At 44.0% G+C, this 27,428-nt stretch overlaps 1 protein-coding gene across 2 annotated transcripts in view; it reads right to left on the reverse strand.

Moving 5' to 3' along the window:
* Positions 1-27,428, reverse strand: part of LOC111851749 (diacylglycerol kinase beta-like) — a 74,219-nt gene that overhangs the window by 37,385 nt on the left and 9,406 nt on the right. The window contains exons 2-14 of one of the 2 annotated variants that reach the window (XM_023826948.2): positions 22,928-23,085; positions 13,437-13,513; positions 12,826-12,846; positions 11,980-12,124; positions 10,394-10,456; positions 10,057-10,269; positions 8,117-8,269; positions 7,702-7,751; positions 7,237-7,311; positions 5,988-6,107; positions 5,772-5,889; positions 3,118-3,206; positions 2,568-2,684 (exon numbers count right to left, since the gene is read on the reverse strand). In XM_023826948.2, the coding sequence (XP_023682716.2) occupies positions 2,568-2,684; positions 3,118-3,206; positions 5,772-5,889; positions 5,988-6,107; positions 7,237-7,311; positions 7,702-7,751; positions 8,117-8,269; positions 10,057-10,269; positions 10,394-10,456; positions 11,980-12,124; positions 12,826-12,846; positions 13,437-13,513; positions 22,928-23,085 (1,399 nt within the window). The remainder of the gene's footprint in view (positions 1-2,567; positions 2,685-3,117; positions 3,207-5,771; positions 5,890-5,987; positions 6,108-7,236; positions 7,312-7,701; positions 7,752-8,116; positions 8,270-10,056; positions 10,270-10,393; positions 10,457-11,979; positions 12,125-12,825; positions 12,847-13,436; positions 13,514-22,927; positions 23,086-27,428) is intronic. The other variant, XM_072700270.1, reaches the window with a different exon arrangement.

Genomic DNA, 27,428 nt, shown 5'->3' on the forward strand with positions numbered 1-27,428 from the left:
TCTTCCAAATATTCATCCCTGTGTGGGCAGTGCCTGTCACTACAGTGTCTCACTGAACTGGATGTTCCCAAAACAGCATAGCGGCAGGAGGCGTCAGCGCTCTGCGTAAAAAAAGCTCAGGCGTTTCTGTCCTGAAATAACTTTAATAATAGAGAAGAATCTGACAACCAGTGGTATTTTTGTGTTGCCATGGTGAAGCTTTGTTTTACGCCGAATGGCATGTTTTACCCCACGCTGAAAATAAACCAAAACGAAGGCAGGAAGCAATACATTTATCTGCAGCAGAAAATAGCAAATACCATGACAGGAATGTTCATCAATTGGAACGACATGCTATTTAAACGGGGTGTCAGCTGTAAGAGAGGTTTGTCAAGTAATGGAAAATGGAGACTGGCTATTGTATTTCATTTCGGAAAAGGAGTATGAATACTACATGTGTAGATGACTTAATAACAAATGAGTACATGAAGAAAATAAAAATTTTCAGACTAATAATGCCATAGGCTGCTAACACTAACCTTTTATCAAGAGAAGGAAATGACTTTTTGTTCAAATTTCTCCATGCAGGCATACTTTTTTAATGAATCGTTACCACTCTCTGCTTAAGCAATTAGTGTTTGTAAAAATTGGTGCTAATAAATAAGGGATAATTGATAATGCAGACCACCAACATAGTTGGTGCAAACAAGGTTTAGAGTATCATTCACTGAAACTATTTCAAAAGTCAGATAATCTCCATTACATATCGCCCCCACCTGAGGAGGCTGTATCTTATTACTCACAATATTTGCTTTGTTTTCATTGTACACTTGCACTATGTATATATGTTTATTTTCATAAATCTATGCGTACTTATTGTTTTATTTAGGCACTTTTATTTGTATTTGTGCTTTATTGTGGAGTTTATTTGTGTTTATTGGTTGGGCATGCAGAGTAAGATTTTTATAGCACAGTGCAACTGACTGTTTACTGTGCTTGTAGCATTAAATACTTCAATCTTAAACGATTGCACATGAATGCTTTATGTTTTGCACAAAAATGATCAAAATATAGGCAAAATAAAATAGTAAAAACTGAATAGTAAAAACATTAAATGCTGAAGAACATCATGTGTGTCCACAGAAAAGGGCAGAAGGCCCTCTGGTGGTGGGATTTTTAAAATCACACTTATTCTGTGAAACTATTTTGTGATCCGTGCTTTTGATGCAAAGCTTTCCAAAGGAATAATAAACAAAGTATTATTAAAGCATTTTAATATAAACCAGATTTACCTTCAGTTTACCTGCCCAATAACACTGACCATTCAACCAGTACAACTACTAATCGATGCTGATCCAAAGGCCAAGGTGGTCCACAAGCTGTTTAAGAACCATAGGAGAGGAGGTCCACAAGCTGTTTAAGAACCATAGGAGAGGAGGTCCACAAACTCTTTAAGAACCATAGGAGAGGAGGTCCATAAGCTGTTTAAGAACCAGAGGACAGGAGGTCCACAAGCTCTTTAAGAACCAGAGGACAGAAGGTCCACAAGCTCTTTATGAACCATAGGAGAGGAGGTCCACAAGCTCTTTATGAACCATAGGAGAGGAGGTCCACAAGCTGTTTAAGAACCAGAGGACAGGATGTCCACAAGATCTATATGAAATGGCAAAAGAGCAGCAGGCCCTGATCCAGTATTAAAGCTCAATGGTGACCAGCTAATTCGAAAGCTCACATTTATATTTAATCGGCCTCTAGAGCAGTATATTACTTTGGCCTGCTTCTCTCCTACATTATCCATTATCTGAAGAGCCATTAGCAAATCAACAATGCATACGTCTCAACATACTCAGACAAGATGGCAACACCTCCCACATACAGAATCATCAGCACCAACCCTAACAGTAATGAATTCTATCATCCATCCATCTTCAAACCGCTTATCCAGTACAGGGCACCTGGAGGCTGTCCCAGACAACAAAGACGAGGCAGTGATTCACCCTGGATGGGATGCTAGTTTTTACCATGACTCCACTTAATGGCATTTGTCTGCAGCTTGTAGTCCCTGTAGTAGCTGCAGGCCTTTGCACTAATACAGTGCAATGGTGCTTTGGCCTGCAATGCTCTGTGAACCGTTACAGTGTCTGCCGTTGCAACAGTCATGCCAACAATCCTTGAATAAAACTGATTGTGATTTAGTGGTTCCTTGTTTTAATGGACCCCATTAGAAGATGCATGGTTTGCTGCCCATATCCTTCCAGCTGTATGTGCATTTGCAGCACAATTTAATTTATAAATAAAACACCTCACTTTTAACAAGCATGCATGCAGTAAAACATAACACACAACCTACATTAACTAAAGGACATCATATAATATACTGAATTTAGAAAAATGGAAGTCGCTCTGGATAAGAGCATCTGCTAAATGCTGTAAATGTAAATGGCTTCCTTCTCTATCGCATTTGTTTTATACTGTATCTGGCTGCTTTTTTGTTTTATTCATTTATTTATTTTATGTATCATTTTGTTAGCCCAGGCTCTGGGTCCATCATATGGAGTTATTGAGGACTAGCTGCTTCACACACTCACAGTGATGTGGCACCACACACAGTGCAGACCGGTCAGGCCCTGATAACACTTGATGCTCCGGTGGCAGCGGTCACATTTGGTGGCTGAGTTGCCTTCCATCCACACGTGCTGCATCACCTGCACAAGACCGGGGGGTGACAGGCGGGGTCGGCGGTCAGTACGGGCAAGTGAGGCAAGACTGAATTCAGCCTGTAGTGTGAGCTCCCAGGACCACCTCATATGGGTCGTTGCTAAACCCTTAACCACCGGTTTTTGAGGTATAAACAACACACTGGCACACTGCATTGCGCTTGGAGGCGAGCTGGTTATGGATTGAAAGGAGTGTACACAACAAAATATGAAATACACTATTTCTGGCACAAGATTTTTTGTATAACAAATCATAAGAGGAAATGCTTATTGAATTTTAATTTGAACTTTAGTGAACAATGATACCGGATGCTTCCTCCAGGTCCTAATCCTAGGATCTATGTAAATGTAACGGCCATAATAATAGGGGCTGTAATGACATTAATGCTGGCCTCCACACTCAGGCGCTCCCTGGACTTACGCTTGTATCCCGGCGGGACTTGGCGTAGGTGCTGATGCAGGCAGCGATGTCCTTGGAAACACAGCGCTCATGGACCGTGTACTTGCATACTGTAGGGGGTTACAAAGTGACACAGTTTAGTATTACAGACACACCGACTGAACAACAGAGTTACATAAACTATTTGCACAGGTAATACAAGCATATAAGCAGGGTTGCCAACGCTCACATATCTGGCATGACACATGCTTTCAGACTCTCAGGCACATGTAAGAAATCTGAAGTCAAATCAAAATTATTTCTTTATCAACCTGAAATTTGCTACATCATAAGCATTGGAGTAGTCTGCAAACTCTGCAGACTATTGGAGTAGTCTGCAAACTCTGCAGACTATTTACAAGGTAATAAAACTGTTATATACATGAAAATGTGTGTGCAGACTGTCTCATATTGAAAATCTCACGCCAGCCAGCTGACCAAAGTTGGCAACCCTGATACAAGACTACATTATTAATGTACAATAAGAAGAAATACTTAACTACTCTCAGTGACAAAAAATGTTAAGTACCAGAAGTGGTGGTCTGATCTGATTGTAATTTGATACACGTGTAGACCAACGATGGGTGTGTAAATGATTCAATTTGGAAGAAGCTGGCACGTTTAGTCACCAGACACAGAGGATGCCTTGTAGACACATTAGACAGCATTACCAGCACATGACAGAGTTTGATAGGGGTCGCATTGTGGGTTTGCATGAGGCCGGGTGGTCGTATCATGCAATTGTCCGGCATGTGGGGTATGCAGCCACAGTCGCCCGATGTTGGAACCAATGGGCACCTGAGGGGACCCAAACACGTTGTTAAGGTTCCGGTTGCCCAAGACAGACCACACCAAGCGAGAACCCCATTACAGAACCCCATAACAACTGCACTAGCCATCCGGACACAGGTATTGGACTCTCTACAACACCGCACCATATTTCGATGACTGACATCAGCCGGACTACGGGTTCACTGTCCCATGCGTAGGCTGCTGTTAACACCAGTGCAGAGACAACTGCGTTAGGAGTGGTGCTGTAACCAGGAGGCATGGACTGATGACGAGTGGCTTCAAACCACATTCAGCGATATGACCGTCATGCATTGACGACGCCAAGGGGAGAGGACTAATCTGCCAATGTTGTGGAGAGACACACCGGTGTTACTCCTGGCATCATGGTGTGGGGAGCCATAGGGTATGACATCATGGTATGGGGAGCCATAGGGTATGACATCATGGTGTGGGGAGCCAGAGGGTATGACATCATGGTGTGGGGAGCCATAGGGTATGACATCATGGTGTGGGGAGCCAGAGGGTATGACATCATGGTGTGGGGAGCCATAGGGTATGACTTCAGGTCATCTCTGGTAGTGACATGGTGGGAGCCTGACGGTACATCGCTACGTCAGTGACATCCTGCATCCGCATGTCTTACCTCTCCTGTGACACCACCCTGGTACAGTCTTTCAACAAGACAACACCTGTCAACATATGGCACGTATGTCTATGGACTGCCTGCATCATGTTGAGGTCCTACCCCGACCGGCCAGTTCCCCTGATCTTTCCCCAACCGAACATGTGTGGGATCAGCTCGGACATCAACTCGGACCCAGTACCAATCTGAGGATCTCGAAGGCCAGTTACAACTGGGGGCCAACAGGAGAGGATAAAACGGCTGTACAACTCCCTTCTGCACCATATCGCTGCATGTATCCAGGCCCGGGGGGTGGGTGCCACACCCTACTGACATGGGACCAGCAGTGTGCCCATACTGCCAACTCCGTTTGATACGATATTATAATCATTCGATACGGTCACATGACCTTTCGCATGCAGATTCATTTCATTTTCACCACTCCACCAACTTTTACTTTTTTGACACTGAGTGTAATTAAGGATGTGTGGTAATGCCCTCTCCAGGACTATGGAAAAAACCAATACCCACTTCCACTGAATTATTCTGGTGTAATAGACACTGGATTTTTTTAATTATTGGAAATACTTAGGAGCAACCATTTCCCCACTGGGTTGGATGTGTTTCCTATCAGGCTGGGCTAACCTGAAGAGTAAGAAGCAGGCAGCTGCATGGAATCCTGCATTCAATTTCACAGGAAAACACCCTTGGGTGGAATAATGCTTTAACATTGTGCTGTACTCTGAATGTTACCTAATACATTAATTGCATTTGAGCAAATTTACATTTTCAAAACACGTGTTACAGAAGAACATACTGCACATAATAAATCAAAAATGTATAATATTTTTGGGGTTGGGGTTATTTACAAGGCATGTATCCACATTAGTGTATACGGTCAATACTAAGGAATTGATAATATTTATATGAATATGAGAAAATGTACACCATAGTGTAACAGTGCTCATCAGCAATGGTTGTCCTGAGTAGAGCTTAAAAATACCGATCCCATGATAAATCATGCATAGGTTTCTAAAAAATTAAAACACAGAATCGGGTTGTAACAAATTTACACTTCCTGTGAATTGGATACAGTGTGCTTGGATATTGCGTCACCATTTACATGACATTGATTTATCTATCTTATGCCTTTAACCAAAGCAACGAACAGTGGACAGGCTTATAAACGATACTGAAGAGTGCCCTCCCCAGGGCAACTCACAGGAGCAGCTGAGGCCCTGCTTGCGCACCCCCAGCAGCATGGTGTGGCAGTAGTTACAGTATGCTGGCTTGTTGAAGTGCTTGAGTCTCCATACATGCTGACCATCCTCCTGCATGTTCTGTAAAGACAGTGATATATCTATACTATTAGTCACTAATCAGAATCACATAATTCTTCGAGACGATGAGAAGGCCCCGAGCCCAAATGTCCACTCACTGTCTCCATTCCAAGCAACACCAGCAATGGGATGGTGGTCATGCCTCCTCTGATCCACTCCTCCAGCGTCACGGTCCCATCATGGTCGTAGTCAATCTCCTCCATCATTTCCTTCAGGATCTACAGAGAGACAAAGACTAGACGTTTGGGATTCCAGCATTTATGCAAACTTGTTTCCTCTCCTTGCACAGATACAAAGCAAATTCTGATCAAAGGACATGTAGGAAATGGCTTAGGAGATAAACTAATAATTCTTACTTAAAAGGAATCTGACATACACAAACACACACACATACAAGTTGGTCTTCCTATCTAAATGGGGACGGTCCCATTCATTTCTATAGGAAAAACCCTAATCCCATTCACGACACCCTTAACCCCTACCCATCCCTAACCTTAACCATAAGTAACCAACCTAAATACAAGACTTTCGGTATTTTTACTTTTTTGATTGCATTCACAGATTTTTATAAAACTGAGGTTATCCAAATGGGGACCTCAAAAGATGTCCCCAAAAGTAGGGAAATTTCAGGTTTTACTACACTTTGGGGACAATCTGGTCCTCAAATGTGATCTTTGCAAACACACACACACACACACAGACGGACACAGAAAGAGACAGACACAAAGGCACACAAAGACAGACATTACATCGACACCACACAGAGACACCACACAGAAACACAGACACACACAGACACATGCACATACACCAGATAGACACACACAGAAAGACAGACACACACCACACATAAACATAGACACAGACACATGCATAGACACCCACAGACACACACAGACGCTCACACAGAGATACACACCAGACACACACAGACACCCACAGACAGACACACACACACCAAACACACAGGCATACACAGTGACACAGACAGACACACACACACAGACACACACAGACACCTACAGACAGACAGACAGACACACACACCAGACACACAGGAATACACAGTGACATGCACAGACACACGCCTACAGACAAACACACAGACACAGACAGACACCCACAGACAGACACACACACGCACACCAGACACACAGGCATACACAGTGACACACACACATACACGCACACACACCCAGAGACAGAGACAAACACAGTGACACAGACAGACACCTACAGACAGACAGACACACACACACGCACACCAAACACACAGGCATATACAGTGACACACACACCCAGAGACAGAGACAAACACACTGACACAGACACCAGGAATTTCCTCACCGGCCGCAGCTCAGTGGAGTCCCACTCCAGGTATTCTGCCACATGGACCATCTGGTTGATGATGCGATCCAGCTCCTGTGCAGGCAGGGCGCCTATCAGACACCTCTTTGACAAGCCAGAGGGTATTGCTAGATGGCCTTATTATCAGACTGTATGCTCCAGAAGGTTTCTCCAAGGCCATGACATCATGTCTGCTAATGACCTCATCAACGTCCCATCTCCATTGTTCCCCAGAGTATTATGAATCTATGAAACATCTGCCTCCTATAACAGGCTGGCATCACTGCATCTAATAACCTCTTGGACATCATGGACCAAACATTGATCACATAATGTTGGCATGACACTGCGACCACATTGTAACGACGCCATTAAAATATGAATCCCGAAAGTACAATCTTTATTTTTTTCCAGAGACGTAAATCAGGCACTGTCTGGCTTTCCAAGGGCCGAGCCTCTACTCACTGAGCTGTCAAGCAGACCATTGCCGTCCGTGTCGTAGAGCCGGAACATGACTGGCAGAGGGGATAGAGAAGGAGACATTAGTCTATCACATCAGGCAACAGCATTGACCAGCAGCCTCAAATGGACCTGCCCAGTATTTACTTGGCAAGGGAGATGTTGGTGTGTTATGACAGTGTTATCATCTGGTAAACAGAGCCCTAAGACAAAGAAAGCAAAAATCCATACCAAAATGCTGTTTCAACCAGCAAGTTGAGTATAAAGAGTCACATTCACAGAGTACTCAACTGGTTGGTTGGAACAAAATATTGGTCTGGATTTTTACTTTCTGGACTTGAACTTTCGACCTCAAGGCATTAGACACACAGAGGTGAGCTTAACAGGGCTAACCCTACCCAGTAACCCCCCCATGACATACACTCCAGTTTGTCTTCTGGTGTCCCTCTCTCCAGCAAGGACAGGTAGCACACAATGTCCTTCAGGAAGACCACCTGGGGTGCGGACACAGTGGTGTCCTTTTGTGACGACGGGCTCCCGCTCTGGGACGGGGGCTTTTCCGTCTGGCTCTGTTCTGTGGGTGAAAACACACTAGAGGACTACTGGTACAGTATATGCACATAAGCAACAGGAACACAGCGGGAGCTTGACCATGGTTGGCTGTACGACTCTACAGTAACATTTGGAAACTCCCAAACACAGCGAGCTACGCTGCCACACCATCTCTAATCAAAATTGAGTTATGACCTAAATCAGGGCCGGTATGCATAAAACTTCCTAAGAATGGTCTTAAGAATGGTCGTACACTTAGACTTAAGAGTAAAAAAAAACTTAGCAAAAAGTAGGACCTAAGAGCATTGTATAAAGCTGCTAAAAGTAACTTTCAGCAAAGTCTAAGCCCAATTCCTAAGTGCTGACAGAGCCAGCATTTAAGTGTCGTGAAATGAGGACTACAAATAAAATCCCGCCCCAAATACCGAGTTCAACCAATAGAGAAGCTGCACGGTGAACATATTAGTGACGTTAAACCGTTAATGTACAGCTTTATACAACATACCTTTCTGTGATCATACCTTTAATTAGTTGTACGAAAATCTGCCTAGCACACCACCAATCAATTTCCACTAATAGATGCACATGTTGTATAAATTATGGGTCAAACGCAAAACTCATAGCAAGACATTGAATTCTAAAAGAAAATCAAACTGGACGACAAACAAAACGGTTCTTTTGGCACAGTTGGTGCTTAAATGGAAGGCGGTAGTGCGAGGAAAGTTTGGCCCAGCTGTTACAAACACGGACAAAAAAAGCTTATGGGGCTATTGCAAGCTCCGTAAGTGCTGTGACACCTCGGACAAGGCGTTCAGCAGCGGAATGTGAAAAAAGGTGGTATAATGATTTATCAAACTCGCGAAAGGAAATCACAGTTTATAAAGCAAGCATGCAAGGTACAGGTTTGTGTCATTACTTATATTGCTCTTATGACCCTCGCTATAATAGATGATGATGATAATAATAATAATAATAATTATTATTATTATATTTTTCCAGTTGCCAAAAACGTAGCATCATTATCACCTTCAGTTCAACTGTAAGTGCATTTTTAGGTGACGTAGGAGATTGTATCCGGTTCCTGATTAGGTTGGTAACAAAAAGAACGCCTTCATGATCGAGCCTGTACCTTTTTATCAATTCATTATTGTCGTACGTCTGCAGTACGCCCTTTCTTTCACGGATAGTGCGCGGTCTCCATCTTTGTGCGCGTAGTGCTGCTGCCATCGTGCAACTCCTAACTGGTTTAGGAGTCCTCTCCAGCTCTCTTATATCATTTAGGAGCTGAGACCAAGTCTTAACACTTAAGAATGTTTATGCCACTAATTCTTAAGTAGGAGCAAAATCACGTCACTCTTAGAATTGTGACGCATTTAAGAGTGAAATTTTACTCTGAGAAGTTTTATGCATACCGGCCCAGGTCTCATAGAATCCATTTTATCTTGTGACCAAATATTTTAGTTCAGCTATGCTCAGTATGGAAGAAAACACAATGTGAAAATTACAGTAACTGCATACATACGGGTGGACAGTCAAAACATTCTGAAGGCCTTTTTCAGTGTCAGTGTACAGCTACTATAACTGGCATTTTTAATGCAGCATGTAGTGATAGCCAAATGAAGTTTCATGAACTACAGTACTTGCTGTATTTTCTGACCCAGCTAGATTGTGCTCTCTGTTCAAAAAAAGGGCTCAAAGCATGCCCCAAAGCAAGCCAAGAGCACCATCTAGTGGGGTCAAAAAATATAGCAAATGGTTCAGGAAACTTCATTTAGCCATCACTGAGAGTATGCTTCACTGCTGTCTCACCTGGCATCAGGAGGGATGTGGTGCCATTGAACTTAGAAGCCGTTGGGATGTTTTTCTCAGCCCCTGGGGATTTGTTTCGGCAGCTGGGTGACCAGAAGGGGGCGTCTGTGCCACAGGGTTGGGAGGTGGCAGGTGCTGGACCCATTGCCACGATAGCTGCCTGTTCAGACACGTGACGGCCCATGGCAGCTAGAATGCTCTTTCCATTCATTCCTGAACAGGGAGGAAAGAAAGAAACGACAGGAGGCTGCAGTTAACTGGAAATCTCATTTAGTTTTCACTGTAGGGTAAAATGTCCATTAGGATGATGCAGATCATGGAACAGCTTTTTGTGTACCTGTAACAGCAGCGCAGGCCACTTCAGTCTGTATGGAGATGCCAGCATCGATCGTCTTGGACTCTGCAATCAAATTGTTTAGATATGAAGAATGGGGTGAGGAACACAGTTACTGAGGAGATGAACATGGGCAGACAAGAGCTAATGCCATTATAGAAAATTAGCTGAGGGGCGGGGGATGAGTGGGGGGGTGCTTAATAGGCAGGCTTCTTTGGTGTCCTGTTTCATCTTTTTTTATTTTTAGTTTTAAAAATTTTAAACTAAAGGAACCTTTTTTCATCAAGCTGAGTGAAGCCTGATTCTAGGGGACTGTAAAAACCTGTAACAATGGAAGCAACAAAAAAAAATACCATAAGGTGCCTGACCCTGTGACACAGAACAAATGACATGTTGCAGTAATAAAAGGAATGAGCAGAGAACATCATAAATTTTTCATTGATTGCGAGTTAATGGGCAGGAGCAATAATACAGAGACACGTTCTCCAGTGGGACTTTGTGGATGTGGTATCAAATATAAAAATGAAAGACCATTCTGGTATTATGCAAGGATAATTCAGTCAGAGGACAATAAACACCCTGAAAAATTCCTGTTTTTATAAGAAAAAAGTAATATGCATACATATTATGAATACATATTATGTTATTAAATATTCTGTTGCAAATGGACAAAGCTGAACATAACAGATTCTTGCAATAAAATGATTTAATAAAATAAAAAATGGAAACCACCATGTTTATTGCCAGTTCAGCACTAGATGGAGCCACAGACTGAACAGACAACAGTTTTTTGTCCTGGATGATGCGGTTTTAAAACCGACATATCCTATGTGACAGAGTGCAGTGCCTTGGCGCATAATCCTCTGGGATGGGAAATTCCTCTGCTTGGGCAAGCTGTATCCTTATTGTTTTAGGATAAAACAAAACAAAAGCTGTTTTGTGCCAGGCGTCTCTCTGGTGACTATGTGAGATGTGTCATCCCAAAAACATCCCAAAACAGATCCGTTGCCCTGGACCAGTAGTGGAGACCAGTCGCATTACACATTGAACTTCCTCACTTTCTATTGCTACTTTATTTGGACCCTATATTACATTGAGTTATTAGGGTTGACAGCTGGAGTAGAAACCCAGCAAAGTTTCTTGGTGAAAAGGCTGCATACAAACATACAGGTACGGAAGAAGACATAAGTTTGAACATTTTACAACTCTTACACACGATTTGTGTTGACATATCTTCACACATCAGAGGGGTGTTCCACAAAGCAGGATTTCTCAGTTAGCTGGGTTAACTTAAGCTGGAAGACCTGACTGTCAGATAGGAGTGCTCCTTACCTAAACACTTATTGGCTCGATCATGACTTCTAGCTTAAGGTAACCCAGTTAATGAGAATTCCTGCTTCATGGAACACCTCTCAGGCCCTTAATGATGGGCGAATATTGGGACAAAGGAAGGCTAATGAATAACATGCACACAAATCATATGGAAAAAACAAGAATCCTTCATAGTACAGGGAAGCTCCATCACCTCTCTACATATGTAAAGACTTCCACAGGATGCCAGTAGGAGGTGCCGAGGAGCAGTCACTCACCCAGGACCCGTGCAGGAGGAGCCTCAAATGGGGCTGTTCCTGTCTTGCTCTTGAAGGAAGTGAAGAGGTGCCGGCACAATTCCTCAGGGATGTCATTCTCAAGGTACGTGGCCATGAAGAGCTGGAAGCCTTCATAGTCGATGGGCTGTGGGGGGAGGGGGGCAGGCAGAGGTGGGACATGAAGGGCAGAGGCTGCTGGGAGATTTATGGTGAAATAAAAGTATATGTGAAACAATGCACCTCATTGTGGAGTCTGGAGGTCAAGAATGTCATGTCTGAAGTAGCATCCTACTGTTTTATTTAAATATAAATACCTGAGAAAATGGCTCTGTGGTGTGTTTTAACATTGCGACAGCAACCAAAATGTTTTATAGGAACAGACAGAATATACATTTTCAGTGGTAGTTGGAACACTTCGGTCATTAAAAGCTTCATTTAAGCAAATCTATCACTGCAGCATTAACAGGCTATAGATTGCAATGAAAATGCTGGCTGTATGCATACAACATCATGAACGTGAGGATGTATATTGAAAGAATTAAGTGTCAGGTAAGCATGTCCAAATAGAAAGTTTCATTGGCGAGCAATGTTCTTCCAATATTCCTCCAACATTGGCCACCAGGCTGCAAAATGGGTAGTTGGTTGAACAGACTGGAGAAACACATGGCTAACGACAAGGAGACATTGGATAGATAGGGTTAGGGCTGGGGAAATGATTAGCCAGCAGCTGATGGCTCAGTGAAGCCATTATTCTCCACAGTGGCAATGAGAGAAACGCTGAGGTTCTATGAGGACATGCGACCTGCAAACACAAACTCACAGGGCATGCATCCACCAGCGGCTTACTTGGTTGAGAACATCTTGCATCTGTTTGCCGGTGAGGCATAAAGGAGGAGAAGGGGGTTATACTGTACTGGGCAAGGAGAGGAGGTTGTCTCTGTTAGGGGCTGCTGCATAGCTTGAATTAAAATCCTATCATAAACATTGTGAGGCCAACAGAGGAACTCTTGGACTCTTAAAATCCTTGAACTTTGAATCTTTATCGGCAATACTTCAGAAGCATTGTGAGAAGAATCCTATAGCTTCATCTCTTCCTTTCAAAGAGCAGAGTATAGCTCTCAAATGAACAGTGATACCATGGTTCCACCATTAATTATCCCAAGACAGCTAGGATTGATGGTTGCAGGTTCTGATTGCAGCTCAATAGCCCCTGGATGAGATTTAATTAAGGCAATAATGTGGAAAAAGACTGTATGAAGAACAATTACACAGTAAGATTTCGTTATTAGTTTAGCAAGCTTAATGATTCCAAAGCCATTCCCAAACTGTGAAGAGAATAGATAAATCCATTGATTAATCAAGGACAGCTTAAAACTCAATGATGTGTTCCTCCAATGTGCCTATATGATGTAACATCCCATGAAGGTAATGAAACGTATACTGTTTGAAGCTATTACCTGCTCGGGGTTGTATTTGGCAAGAACACCATCTCCATGAAACTCCTCCAGCACATCTTTTAGGTTCTTTGTGGAATCTGAAGAAGGGAAGAACATGCACTTTGTAAAGCACACTGGGCACACAACTAGCACCCTAATCCACTGTGCTGCATCAGCTTGCTGTGATTAAGATTCCCAGAGAATGAAAATTGGTTCTTATTTCATCAGAAAAGTCTGGATTCTTTGCCCTCTCATCGCTCTACAGTAATATCTACTGGCACCCTGGTGCTCCTGCTTGCTCTCCCTGTGTTGTGGTTCCTCCCTCTCTAAAGCCATGCAGTGCAGTGATTTGTTGTCTCTATTGTCCATAGTGTAAAGGTGTGTGTGAGCATGTGCATGTGTATGCATGTTTATGCCTTGCATGCTGTACAGGATGCTGCCTTACACTGCACCATAAACTGCCTGTGATAGGCTCCACATACGTTGGAAGTTGGTTGGATGGATAAATCACTGTGAGATACTCGATAGTGACAGAATGGCCTATAAAAGAACATGGTAGTAAATTTGACAAAGATTCATGACAAATATGAAATTATTGTACAACCTTGGAATGATAGTAATTCTTAAAGAATGCTACGTAAAGGTTTCATTCTGTTGTGCCGGGCAGACTGAGGCACCGCAGAAACAGCAAATGATCTAGCAGCACAGAGGCTACAACGGGACCCTGATTTAATTAGTGACTAGGGTAATACCAGGCAGATGAAATTTAACATAGATAAATGTAAGGTAATCCATGCAGGGAGCAGAAATATAAAGTACAGATATTTTATGCGTTCCACTGAAATAAAGGTAGCTGATTATCAGAAAGACCTTGGTGTGTATGTTGATGCTTCCATGTCCCACTCTCGCCAGTGTGGGGAAGCAATAAAAAAGGCCAATAGAATGTTGGGTTATATCTCTAGGTGTGTGGAGTTTAAGTCAATGGAGGTGAAGTTACATTTATATAATTCCTTGGTAAGACCCCACCTAGAATATTGTGTGCAGGTTTGGTCACCATACCTTAAAAATGACATTGCTGTCTTGGAAAGGGTGCAATGTAGGGCTACAAGAATGATTCCTGGCCTTAGAGGAATGTCTTATGAAGAGATGTTAGCTGAGCTGAATCTGTTTAGCCTCGAGCAAAGGAGACTATGATCCAGGTATATAAGATTCTAACGGGTCTGAATGCTGTTCAGCCAAATGGCTATTTCAATATTAGTTTAAATACTAGAACCCGTGGCCATAAGTGGAAATTAGTGGGAGAACATTTTAAACTGAATTTGAGAAAACACTTCTTTACACAGCGTGTAGTTAGAGTATGGAATAGTCTTCCTGCTAGTGTAGCGCAAGCTAAAACCCTGGATTCCTTTAAATCAGACCTACCTGTAGATAAGATTTTAACAACATTGAGCTATTACTCTAGGTAAGTTCTCCCCAAACGAGCTTGATGGGCTGAATGGCCTTCTCTTGTTTATACATTTCTTATGTTCTTATGTTATATGGAAGAACAGGCTCTTTTATTGTAATCCTTACTCGGATTATCAAGGCACCCAGCGAGCACCGAACCAAATTCTGCAGAATTCACACATGGTGGATAATTTATAAAATGCTAAAGACATGTGAGGGTTGGACAAGGTTCACGCAAGATATGGGCAAACACACAATCCACAATTCGGAATACAACAAGTATTAACAATCACAAACAGGGCTATGCAAATAACTTGCAAAACATGCTAGGATACGCAAATCCCAGCGGTGCTGGCATCGCAGGTGCCCTCTGGCCGCCGACCCTTTCCTTTACACAGGTTAGAGGGGACCTGCTGCCCCTCCTGCTCCCTGAGTCTCTGGACTGGGTGGCCTCTCATCACCACCCCTAGCAGGCTGTCTCCTCGATTAGTGGGGTGCATACTCGATCAGCTTCTGGCACTCCACAGCCAGAAAGTGTTCCCAGCAGAAGTCATCCCCAGGCAGTCATTTAAGTAAGCCGCCCCCTCCTGCAGCTCACAGCGCTTCTGGGCCATTCTGGGCCTCCAAGCCACGGCATGCGTCCTCCTGGCTGAGCAGTACCATCTCTCGGCTATGTAATGCTGCCTCTGCTGCCTCAGCCAGACATTTCTGGAGGTTGCACTCCAGGTCCCAACTGGCCAGTTCACCACGCATCTGCTCCAGCTCCTGCCTCTCCTGCTCCATGCAGTCATGCAGCCACCGCCGTTGTTCTGCCAGCTCACTGCACTCCTGGGCCAGCTGATCTTCCAATGTGCAACATACCTCCTCCTCATGAGCACGCTTGCGTTCCCAGGTGGCCTGCTCCTTGCAGAACTGCTCTTTGTTCTGCTCCCACTGCTAGTCCTTCCCACGTCACTCCTGATCCAACTGGGCCTCCAAAACACAGGACACCTCCTCATGGGCAAGCAGCATCACCTCTGCAGCCTCAACTTGCTGTGGTTATGCTTGCCGTTGGTGGGCTGGGAGCCCTCACCGGCTCAGTGAGCTGTCGGACACTTTGAGAGCTCTTGCCCTCCCTCGTCGCTGACATCTTTGACAGGGGTCCGGTGAGCTGGCACAAATGGCTTGAGGACACTCTGTACAGGTCGGGGGCACTGTGGCAGGACAGGGGTCTGAAGGGCTGGCAAGGGCGACATCAGGGCATGCTACACATGACCGGGGCTCTTCAGCCAGATGAGGAGGCACCTTCCTTGTTCAGACATCCTCTGCTCATCTGCCGGTGGCTCTGATGCAGGCTATCTGGGGAGTAGAATGCCCGGTGCCCTTTTCTTCTACAGCACCAGGGGATGAGCTTCAGAAACGTCGCTCTTTTTCCTGCTGCCTCAAGGTCTTCCAGGCTGGAGCAGGCTTGCCAAATGGTGGTAAGGAGTGACTGCTCCAGCAGCGCTAATGGGGTTGCTTCTGGCATCCCACTTCTGACATCACTGTAGTGCCGGGCAGACAGAGGCATCATGGAAAAGGCAAATGACTAGGAGACTTGCTTGTGGGGAAGAACAGACTAATTGTAGCCCTTACATGAACTATCACAGGCACCCAACAAGCACTGAATGAAATACAACAGAGGAAAGGCAGGGAGGTTAGACACCAGACAATACGGTAACTCACATGGTGGGTCATTTATACAACTCTAAAGACTTGCAAGGATCGGACAAGGTTCATGCAAGACATGGGCAAACACACACTCCACAATCGGGAATACAAATATTAACAATAACAATTACCAACAGGGCTATGTACATGGCTCGTGAGCATGCTAGGATACAATGTAAAATACTTTATACAAAGTACATACACAAAATACAAATATAGATCAGAGTGGCATATTGGTAGTAATGGACAAAATAACACTTCATGAACCATTTGCTGTATTTTTTGACCCCACTAGACAGAGTTTTCAGTTGGCTTTGAGGCATGCTTTTTGCCCTTTTTTGAACAGAGAGCACCATCTTGTGGGGTTAAAAGTACCATACATGGTTCATGAAGCGACATTTTGTCCATCAGCACATACTGGCATTCTCCAGAGACTGCGCCTGACTGTATATGTGACTGACACCATTCTCCAGAGACTGCGCCTGACTGTGTATGTGACTGACACCATTCTCCAGAGATTGCGCCTGACTGTATATGTGACTGACACCATTCTCCAGAGACTGCGCCTGATTGTATATGTGACTGACACCATTCTCCAGAGATTGCGCCTGACTGTATATGTGACTGACACCATTCTCCAGAGACTGCGCCTGACTGTGTATGTGACTGACACCATTCTCCAGAGACTGTGCCTGACTGTGTATGTGACTGACACCATTCTCCAGAGACTGCGCCTGACTGTGTATGTGACTGACACCATTCTCCAGAGACTGCGCCTGACTGTGTATGTGACTGACACCATTCTCCAGAGACTGCGCCTGACTGTATATGTGACTGACACCATTCTCCAGAGACTGCGCCTGACTGTATATGTGACTGACACCATTCTCCAGAGACTGCGCCTGACTGTATATGTGACTGACACCATTCTCCAGAGACTGCGCCTGACTGTATATGTGACTGACACCATTCTCCAGAGACTGCGCCTGACTGTGTATGTGACTGACACCATTCTCCAGAGACTGCGCCTGGCTGTATATGTGACTGACACCATTCTCCAGAGACTGCGCCTGACTGTATGTGACTGACACCATTCTCCAGAGATTGCGCCTGACTGTATATGTGACTGACACCATTCTCCAGAGACTGCGCCTGACTGTGTATGTGACTGACACCATTCTCCAGAGATTGCGCCTGATTGTATATGTGACTGACACCATTCTCCAGAGACTGCGCCTGATTGTATATGTGACTGACACCATTCTCCAGAGATTGCGCCTGACTGTATATGTGACTGACACCATTCTCCAGAGACTGCGCCTGACTGTGTATGTGACTGACACCATTCTCCAGAGACTGCGCCTGACTGTGTATGTGACTGACACCATTCTCCAGAGACTGCGCCTGACTGTGTATGTGACTGACACCATTCTCCAGAGACTGCGCCTGACTGTGTATGTGACTGACACCATTCTCCAGAGACTGCGCCTGACTGTATATGTGACTGACACCATTCTCCAGAGACTGCGCCTGACTGTATATGTGACTGACACCATTCTCCAGAGACTGCGCCTGACTGTATATGTGACTGACACCATTCTCCAGAGACTGCGCCTGACTGTATATGTGACTGACACCATTCTCCAGAGACTGCGCCTGACTGTGTATGTGACTGACACCATTCTCCAGAGACTGCGCCTGGCTGTATATGTGACTGACACCATTCTCCAGAGACTGCGCCTGACTGTATGTGACTGACACCATTCTCCAGAGACTGCGCCTGACTGTATATGTGACTGACACCATTCTCCAGAGACTGCGCCTGACTGTGTATGTGACTGACACCATTCTCCAGAGACTGCGCCTGACTGTATATGTGACTGACACCATTCTCCAGAGACTGCGCCTGACTGTATATGTGACTGACACCATTCTCCAGAGACTGCGCCTGACTGTATATGTGACTGACACCATTCTCCAGAGACTGCGCCTGACTGTGTATGTGACTGACACCATTCTCCAGAGACTGCGCCTGACTGTATATGTGACTGACACCATTCTCCAGAGACTGCGCCTGACTGTATATGTGACTGACACCATTCTCCAGAGACTGCGCCTGACTGTGTATGTGACTGACACCATTCTCCAGAGACTGCGCCTGACTGTATATGTGACTGACACCATTCTCCAGAGACTGCGCCTGACTGTATATGTGAGACGCCTTTCATCCCAGTAAGCAGAGCCATACAGTGAAGACCATTAGCGACCTCTAATCATTAACAGGGACGTGTCAAAACAAACAGGCCTTTGGCTTTCACAAGCGGAGCTGGATGCACAGGCCGCATCCACAGTGGGTGAGACAGGCTGCCACTGAGCTAACAGGACATCAACAGCTTGGAAGGAAACTATGAGGGAGCTCCACTCTGAAGCAGGGAACTTCTAGAAAAAATGATTCATTGCTCCACTCCAGAAGGTTCATAGGAGCAAGTTAACAAAACATTCCCTCGGTCTTTTTTAATTTGGAAATGCACTTAAAAATGAACAGTGCAACATATTTGCAAAAAAAGCTGATATGCAAGCATTACAGTATCACCAAAATGTGTTCTAGGCAGCTTGCAAGGTAAAATGACCAGAGAATTGCAGAAAAAAAGAAAATGAAAACATCTTGTTCTGCTAAAATTAGAAGTATAAAATGGTCACAGCTAGTTCAAAATACTGCCTGCAATAAATTAACAATAAATGTGAAGAAAGCTTTAAGGAGCGAGGAGCAGTACACTAAAATAGAAAACACTAAAACAGGAAGAACGGCAAGCCCGAGTAAGTTATCATCATTCTAACTGCATATAATGTCGATAAGCTAAATGACTTTGGAAGCCATTTTTGGGCATGTCTCTAATAGCATGACCCTGTGGTAGTAATCAGATACTGACTCCTCACATTCCATATAAGAGATATTACAGCCATGAAACAGTACGATGCAAACAACAGAAATCAAAACAGAAAATGTTCAGATAAGGTCATTATACACGTCACAGAACAGGGCAAATGAAAGAAAATTACAAAGTTACAAAGGAAGTACTGAAGGCTTCTAAATTATCACAAACCAAATCAAAACTGGTCAAATTTCTTAACCTTTTCATTGACTAATTTGGATATGGTGCTACTTAACTGCTGGAACATAAGGATGTGGAATGACAACTTAAAACAGGAAAGAAAAAACAGATATGAGGGGCAAGATTAAAGATGTTTAAGAAAAATACTGGGCGATGATACCAAAATCATTGAGGCTTAAATGATGATAGATAAAATACAGTGGATATATAAAGTGTACACATCCCTTTTAAAAAGCCAGGTTTTTGTGATGTAAAAAAATGAGACCATGATAAATCATTTTAAAGCTTTTCCCACATTTAATGCGACCTAAAACCTGTACAATTCAATTGAAAAAACAAAACTGTTAAATAAATATTAAATAAACATACAGTAAGCTGGTTGCATAAGTGTGCAAGTCTATGAGCATGTCCAGTTCCATCTGAAGAAAAACAGCCCCAAAGCGTGATGCTGCCACCACCATGCTTCACCGTGGGTATGGTGTTCTTTTGGTGATTGTTTTTGTGCCAAATATAAAACTTTTGGAATTGTGGCCAAAAAGTTCATCCTTGGTAACATTAGCCCATAACACATTTTCCCACATGGTTCTGGGAGATTTGATGCATTTTTTGTGAAATTTAGCCGTGCTTGGATATTTTTCTTTGCAACAAAAGGCTTCCATCTTCTGACCCTACCCCATAATCCAGACATGGAGGATACAGAAGATTATTGTCACATGTAGTACACAACCAGTTCTTGCCAGAAATTCCTGCAGCTCCTTTGGTGCCTCTTGACTCAGCCTCCCTGACCAGTTATCATTTTGTCTTCTCATCAATTTTGGAAGGACGTCCAGTTCTTGGTACCATCACTGTTGTCCCTTATTTTCTCCACTTCTTGGTGACTGTCTTCACTGTGTTCCATGATATATCTAATGCCATGGAATTTTTTGTACCCTTCTTCGGACTGATGCTGCGTTCCATTTGAACTTGTAACTCATAAATTCTGAGTTCCTAGTCGGAAATTTAAACTGGAACACCCACTCAAATCAGAATTCCGAAGTCGGAGGACTCGATGTAACCCCAAGCTCAGAATCCAAGATGGCTGCACCCTTTATCAAGAGAAGTTAAAGCTGTAGTTTTATATTGCTTATTAGCACATTTCTTATTTGTGGCTCATTAAATTGTGTGCAAAATACTGCATAATATGTTGTTTTCAACTGATATTGCTACCAATGGCTAACAACCACCCAGGCTAGAACTGGGGACAGTTTCAGTAAGCAGGTTTTTTTTTTTATTGACTTGTTGGATTTAAGGTAGTCTGGGCTAAATATAACTGAACGAAGATGAAGGCCATTTAAACTGGGGTAAATTAAATTCGACAACTTCTCTAGGTAAGCAAAAAATCTTGCTTTTTGAAATGGGTCCCTGGTATTGTTAAATGGCTTTCTGACTTGCTGTACTGGAACGGGGTGTGTACACTTTTTATATCCACTATATCTGCACAATAACTGCAGTGCATAACATTCATGGAAAAAATCTAGGAAATTAGGTCCCATTCATGGTTACTGATCTTCAGAGACCTTGATCAAAAACTACAAACCAAAGAACCCCACGCTGACTTTCTTGGAGCATTCCAGTCAGGTATCTTTTTAGTAGCGGTATCAGGCGTAACACTAGAGCAAAGTATAATTTCCTGAGTAGTATGAAGTGGCATGGAAAGCATAATGTATAGCGGTACGGTGAGCGGTATCATAAATGGCATGGAGAATGACATGATGAGTGGTATGGAGAGTGGTATGTTGATTGACATGGAGAGCAGCAGGGACAGCGGTACGATGAGTGGCACAGAGGGCAGAATGGAGAGCAGTATAAGGAGCAGCAGGGAGAGCAGTATAAGGAGCGGCATAGAGAGCGGTATAAGGAGCGGCATAGAGAGCGGTATAAGGAGCGGCAGGGAGAGCGGTATAAGGAGTGGCAGGGAGAGCGGTATAAGAAGCGGCAGGGAGAGCAGTACAGTATAAGGAGCGGCAGGGAGAGCAGTATAAGGAGTGGCATGAAGAGCGGTATAAAGAGCGGTCTAGAGAGTGGTATGGTCAGTGGCATGGAGAATGGTATAAGGAGCGGCATGGAGAGCGGTATAAGGAGCGGCATGGAGAGCGGTATAAGGAGCGGCATAGAGAGCGGTATAAGGAGCGGTCTAGAGAGTGGTATGGTCAGTGGCACAGAAAGCAGTATAAGGAGCGGCATGGAGAGCGGAATAAGGAGTGGCATGGAGAGCGGCACTAAGGTGGGCGGGGTAGCAGATACTAATCTAGCAGCAGAGAGGCTTCAACGGGATCTGGATTTAATTAGCGAATGGGCTGATACTTGGCAGATGAAATTTAACACAGATAAATGTAAGGTAATCCATGCAGGGAGCAGAAATATACAGTACAGATATTTTATGGGTTCCACTGAAATAAAGGTAGCTGATTACGAGAAAGATCTCGGTATGTATGTTGATGCTTCCATGTCCCACTCTCGCCAATGTGGGGAAGCAATAAAAAAGGCGAACAGAATGTTGGGTTATATCTCTAGATGTGTGGAGTTTAAGTCAAGGGAGGTGATGTTACACTTATATAATTCCTTGGTAAGACCCCACCTAGAATACTGTGTGCAGGTTTGGTCACCACACCTCAAGAAGGACATTGCTGCCTTAGAAAAGGTGCAACGAAGAGCTACGAGAATGATTCCTGGTCTTAGAGGAATGTCTTACGAGGAGAGGTTAGCGGAACTGAATCTGTTCAGCCTTGAGCAAAGGAGACTAAGGGGGGATATGATTCAGGTCTATAAGATTCTAACGGGTCTGGATGCTGTTCAGCCAAATGACTATTTCAATATTAGTCTAAATACTAGAACTCGTGGCCATAAGTGGAAATTAGCGGGAGAACATTTTAAAACAAATTTGAGGAAGCACTTCTTTACACAGCGTGTAGTTAGAGTATGGAATAGTCTTCCTGCTAGTGTAGTGGAAGCTAAAACCATGGGTTCCTTTAAATCAGAGCTGGATAAGATTTTAACAACTCTGAGCTATTAGCTAAGTTCTCCCCAAACGAGCTTGATGGGCCGAATGGCCTCCTCTCGTTTGTAAATTTCTTATGTTCTTATGTTCTTATTATGAGTAGCACAGAAAGCGGCATAGAGAGCTGGAAGATGAGCAGTATGGAAAGTGGCATGGACAGCGGTACGATGATGGTTTAGAGAATGGCACAGAGAGCAACGCAGAGAGCAGTTTCACCCACAACTCACATTCGCTGTACTGCTGCAGCTGGTTGAACTCGGCTGGGCTCAAGCATTCCCAGCTCCCGTCACCCATCTTGACAGGGAGATGCCGATTAGGACCGTCCCTGACCGTGGTCCAACTTGGAGCGCAGGAGACTCGGCATTGTTCCAATAGCCTTTGCCCCCTGGAGGCAGGGAGGAAGAATGCCTTCAGTGCTTCACAGTACGGAACAGCCCAATGCTCAGGATCTTCAGGTTTCACACACACTTCTCAAGCAGTCTCTATAGGTTCTCCGACACATCTGCGCAGGTGTGGAACCGTGCTCAGCAACATCTGGAAGGAGGAGCACAGTTTAGGAAAGGCAACCTGGGTCTCCTGGTGAATTACAATCTTTGACAATCAGAGCGCATTAGCAAATTTAGAGAAATTGGAAGAAATTATGTACTACTGTGCATGTAAGGTCTATAAACAGGTACATCACAAAGCCAAAGCATGTCCATATGACTTGGAGGAAATCTTAACCTCACATACTCCTCTCAATAGCAATGGTATGGAATCTTCACGCAAAAGGCACAAGATGACTGACACCAAATAACTGGGTTACGTGGGTCACCACACAAAGACAACAAATATGAAATGTTTAGAATACTACACATATAACAAGGTCTAAAGCAGGTAAAATTAAATTTGCCGGAGTACCATTAATTTGCAGAATGAGTAATGTTTCTTTTCCCGTAGTGGCAGTAAGGCAAGCACACCTATGCTACACAGGTATGAAGTTGAGCCTTAGACCACAGAGTGCAGCTTGGTGACTTAAGGTGGAGTTCAGGAAGCAGAAGGTCCAGGATGAGCTGACAACCTCCTTTTCCTGCCAGCAGTGGGCGCTGTCTTTGAGTGCACATCGCACTCGCCTGATTACAGTGTGACGATCATAGGCAGCATTGCCAGCTTGTACTTAAGGCCGTGGTCTCCAAACTACTTTTAAAAGGATAACGGTCTAGAGAGCTACGGAGTTGCTACGGTATATTATGCTGAACTGTCGCCAACTGTCGACTCTCATCAGCAAGTCCTGCAGGATCAAGACATTTGGACACACAGCTGCAGGTTCAGAAAGAGTAGCAAAAGCAAACTGAGTGGACTCAGGTACTGCCTTCTGGAATCAGGGACTTTTCAGTCACAGTTGCTGTTCTGCTTCAGCTCTGTGGTAGACAATCACACCATCGTAAGTTATTGCAATATTGCCACAACTCTGGGACAGGAGTTTAAAAAATAATAATAAAAAATTTACTAATGAGATCCAAAGCAATGAACACCATCACTGGCAAACAGGCACGCACTGAACTCGCCCACTCCCCCCCCCCCCATATCCACGCACTTGTACTCCCCCTCACCTTCATTCGCCCACCCATTCTATCCCCCCCATTTTCCCCTCTCTCACCTTCTTCTGCTCCTGCACCTACACTCTCTCCCCCTCCTCCATCTTACACATCTGCCCCCATCTTACCCGCAACCCTCACCCTCTCAAACACAAATCCCCCAGACGTCCATCTATGGCAGGGTTATTCAACTCACGGTCCTCGAGGTCCGAGCACTGCTGGTTTTCCAGCCTTCCTTTACCTGTGTGAAGCCTCTGACCAATCAGGATCAGTAATTCGAGGTCCAGAGTTGAAGAACCCTGCCATAGATCAGGGTTCTTCAAATCTGGACCTCGATTCCAAATCCAGGCCTTGTTTTCAGTTCTCCCAGGTAGTTAGTTTAATAATTACTGATTCTGATCGGACCTCGAGGACCATGAGTTGAATAACCCTGATCTATGGAGTGGCTGTACTCAGCATCAAGCTGGAGGCCCAGGAGAACAGAACACCATATCCAATGTCCATCCCATGTGAGAGGACTGCATTTCACACTGACCCCACAATAACTTAGTCATTCTTATTGTACACCATCTGTACTATAATATAGGCGAAGTACAAGGATTCCTGAAAGTAATTTAATTTCTGCCTAAAGTTTTGACATTATAGCAAGAGACTTTCAGTAGATAATGCCAGATTTATTTAATACTCGACTTGTTGGAGTAATAAGTTGCTACCCTGTTCTCTTTAAGAGTGCTATGCTTTTAAAGAATTAGCTGCTGGATTGTGCTGACATAGCAAACTACTCCACCCATTTAAATCTATTCTCGAAAATCTCACATCTCATACAATACGGTTCTCAACCATAACGTTTGGCAAAAAAAAATGTCTTATTGTCAAATGTATTTTTTGGTTCTTGACTAACTAACCTTTCATGATAAAACCTGTCTGACAAAGTACGTGTCTTTTTACGCATAAACGAAGAGTGCGTGAGTCAGTCTACCGATAATGCCCACGTAGTGAACATCTCCACTGAATTGTGCTGTGAATATTCTCATGCTTTTTTTTTTAGCTTTTGTTGCTTTTATTTTGTTATAAGATACCATGTGTCCTAAGAAGGTTAGTAATAGCAATCAGCAAACCAAAACGGAACGCTGGGAGACCCACGACTGAGCTTAAAAAAGAAAATAATTGCAAAGTATTATAAAGGTGCTCGTGTGTCTAATCTCACTACCGAATGGTGAATTTTTGGAGAAGTATTTATGAGTTTTAAAGTTTTTATTTATGGTTTTAGCAATAGTTATGTGTTTATACAGGTTTAAATAGGCAATCATTTGGGGGTCTGGGACGGAATAATCCAATTTACATTATTTCTTATGGGAAAAAATGATCTGATTTTCGACCAGATCAGCTCTCAAACAGCCTTCTGGAACAGATTAAGTTCAAGAACTGAGGTTCCACTGTACTAACACTGCAAGGAGACAAAATTTTCTCAGAAAAGGCACCTTATGGCAAGATATCACATATGTACCTCTAACTATGCAAATACATTTTCTATGATAGGACAGCAATCATTCTGTAAACACTTTATCTTTCATATGATTACATCTGCTGTGCCTGTCATTGGAAGGCTACCGGTTCAAATCCCAGGAGCGGCATAGTGATTTCACTATTGGGTCTTTGAGCAAGGCCCTTATCCACAATTGCTTCAGGGACTGTCTGACCCTGTTTTCTCAATTGTATGTCACTTTGGATAAAAGTGTCTGCTAAACAAGCACAACTGTAATGTAATGAAAGGGTACCCTAGGAACAGTAAGGTAATCTATCTCTACCAAAAAAGCACTCTGATTGGTGTTTAATAGTATGAAGCTGTACCCCTCTCTGTTTTGGAACATCAGTTGCTGTTCCAGGTTAGGAATTTTCAGAAGCTCATCCAACTGCTGGATGTGTCCAGCAGCTTTTATATCTTCTCAAATGCTGTGTCCTCCTGGAAGCATGGAAATTATAAGACTGCTTCAGAAGGTCAGTGTTGCATGATAGAAACAATACAAGGAGATGCCACAGTTCCCAGACATCTACCTGCCCCGGGTAGTTGCTCAGGTCACATATGCAGCTCCCTTATCTGGGAAGGAGCTGCATAAGAACATAAGAAATTTACAAACGAGAGGGGGCCATTTGGCCCATCAAGCTCATTTGGGGAGAACTTAACTAATAGCTCAGAGTTGTTAAAATCTTATCTAGCTCTGATTTAAAGGAACCCAGGGTTTTAGCTTCTGCTAGACTAGCAGGAAGACTAGTCCATACTCTAACTACACCCTGTGTAAAGAAGTGCTTCCTCAAATTTGTTTTAAAATGTTCTCCCGCAGGTGTCCAGGGAAGGGGAACATAGGAAGGAGCTGCAGGACTCCAGGGAAGGGGAACATAGGAAGGAGCTGCAGGAGTCCAGGGAAGGGGAACATGGGAAGGAGCTGCAGGAGCCCAGGGAAGGGGAACATGGGAAGGAGCTGCAGGAGCCCAGGGAAGGGGAACATGGGAAGGAGCTGCAGGAGCCCAGGGAAGGGGAACATAGGAATGAGCTGCAGGAGTCCAGGGAAGGGGAAAATGGGAAGGAGCTGTAGGAGCCCAAAAAAGGGGAGTACAAGTTGGGAAGCACCACTACACACAAAGAGGGATTCTGTTTGCCTTCAAGGGTTGCCTGGCAACGTGTCATCATGAAGCTCATGCCACAAGTAGTGGGTGGCTGGCCTGGTAAGGCTGAAAGCTGTATGTGTGCGTGTGTTTACAGAGCGAGAGGAGAAGCCGGGCAAGGTGACTCATCTCTTAAACAACACAGAGACAGACAGCAGAGGGCTGGCAGCCAGGCCCACAGGCCACATCCAGCAGCAGCTGAGTGCTTTGCTCACAAATATTTAACCACCATACAGTATGAAGCTCTAACAACTCTTCATAAGTAATTCAGGGCAGAATTACCACATTTGTGCCAAAATAAACATTAATTAAGATTAATGAATTTGTAGAAAACAATGGTATTATGCTTCAGAATATTCACACAAATACTGCAAAGTAATTTTAGGTTTTACAGCGACATTTACTGGTGCCTAATCTGAGACGCACCCACCCCAGCCCAGATTCAATGTAAAAAAAATGAATGCATCCAAAACCTAAAATGACGCAT

This window comes from Paramormyrops kingsleyae, chromosome 16 (genome assembly GCF_048594095.1).
Source record: "Paramormyrops kingsleyae isolate MSU_618 chromosome 16, PKINGS_0.4, whole genome shotgun sequence".
Taxonomy (NCBI): Eukaryota; Metazoa; Chordata; class Actinopteri; order Osteoglossiformes; family Mormyridae; genus Paramormyrops; species Paramormyrops kingsleyae.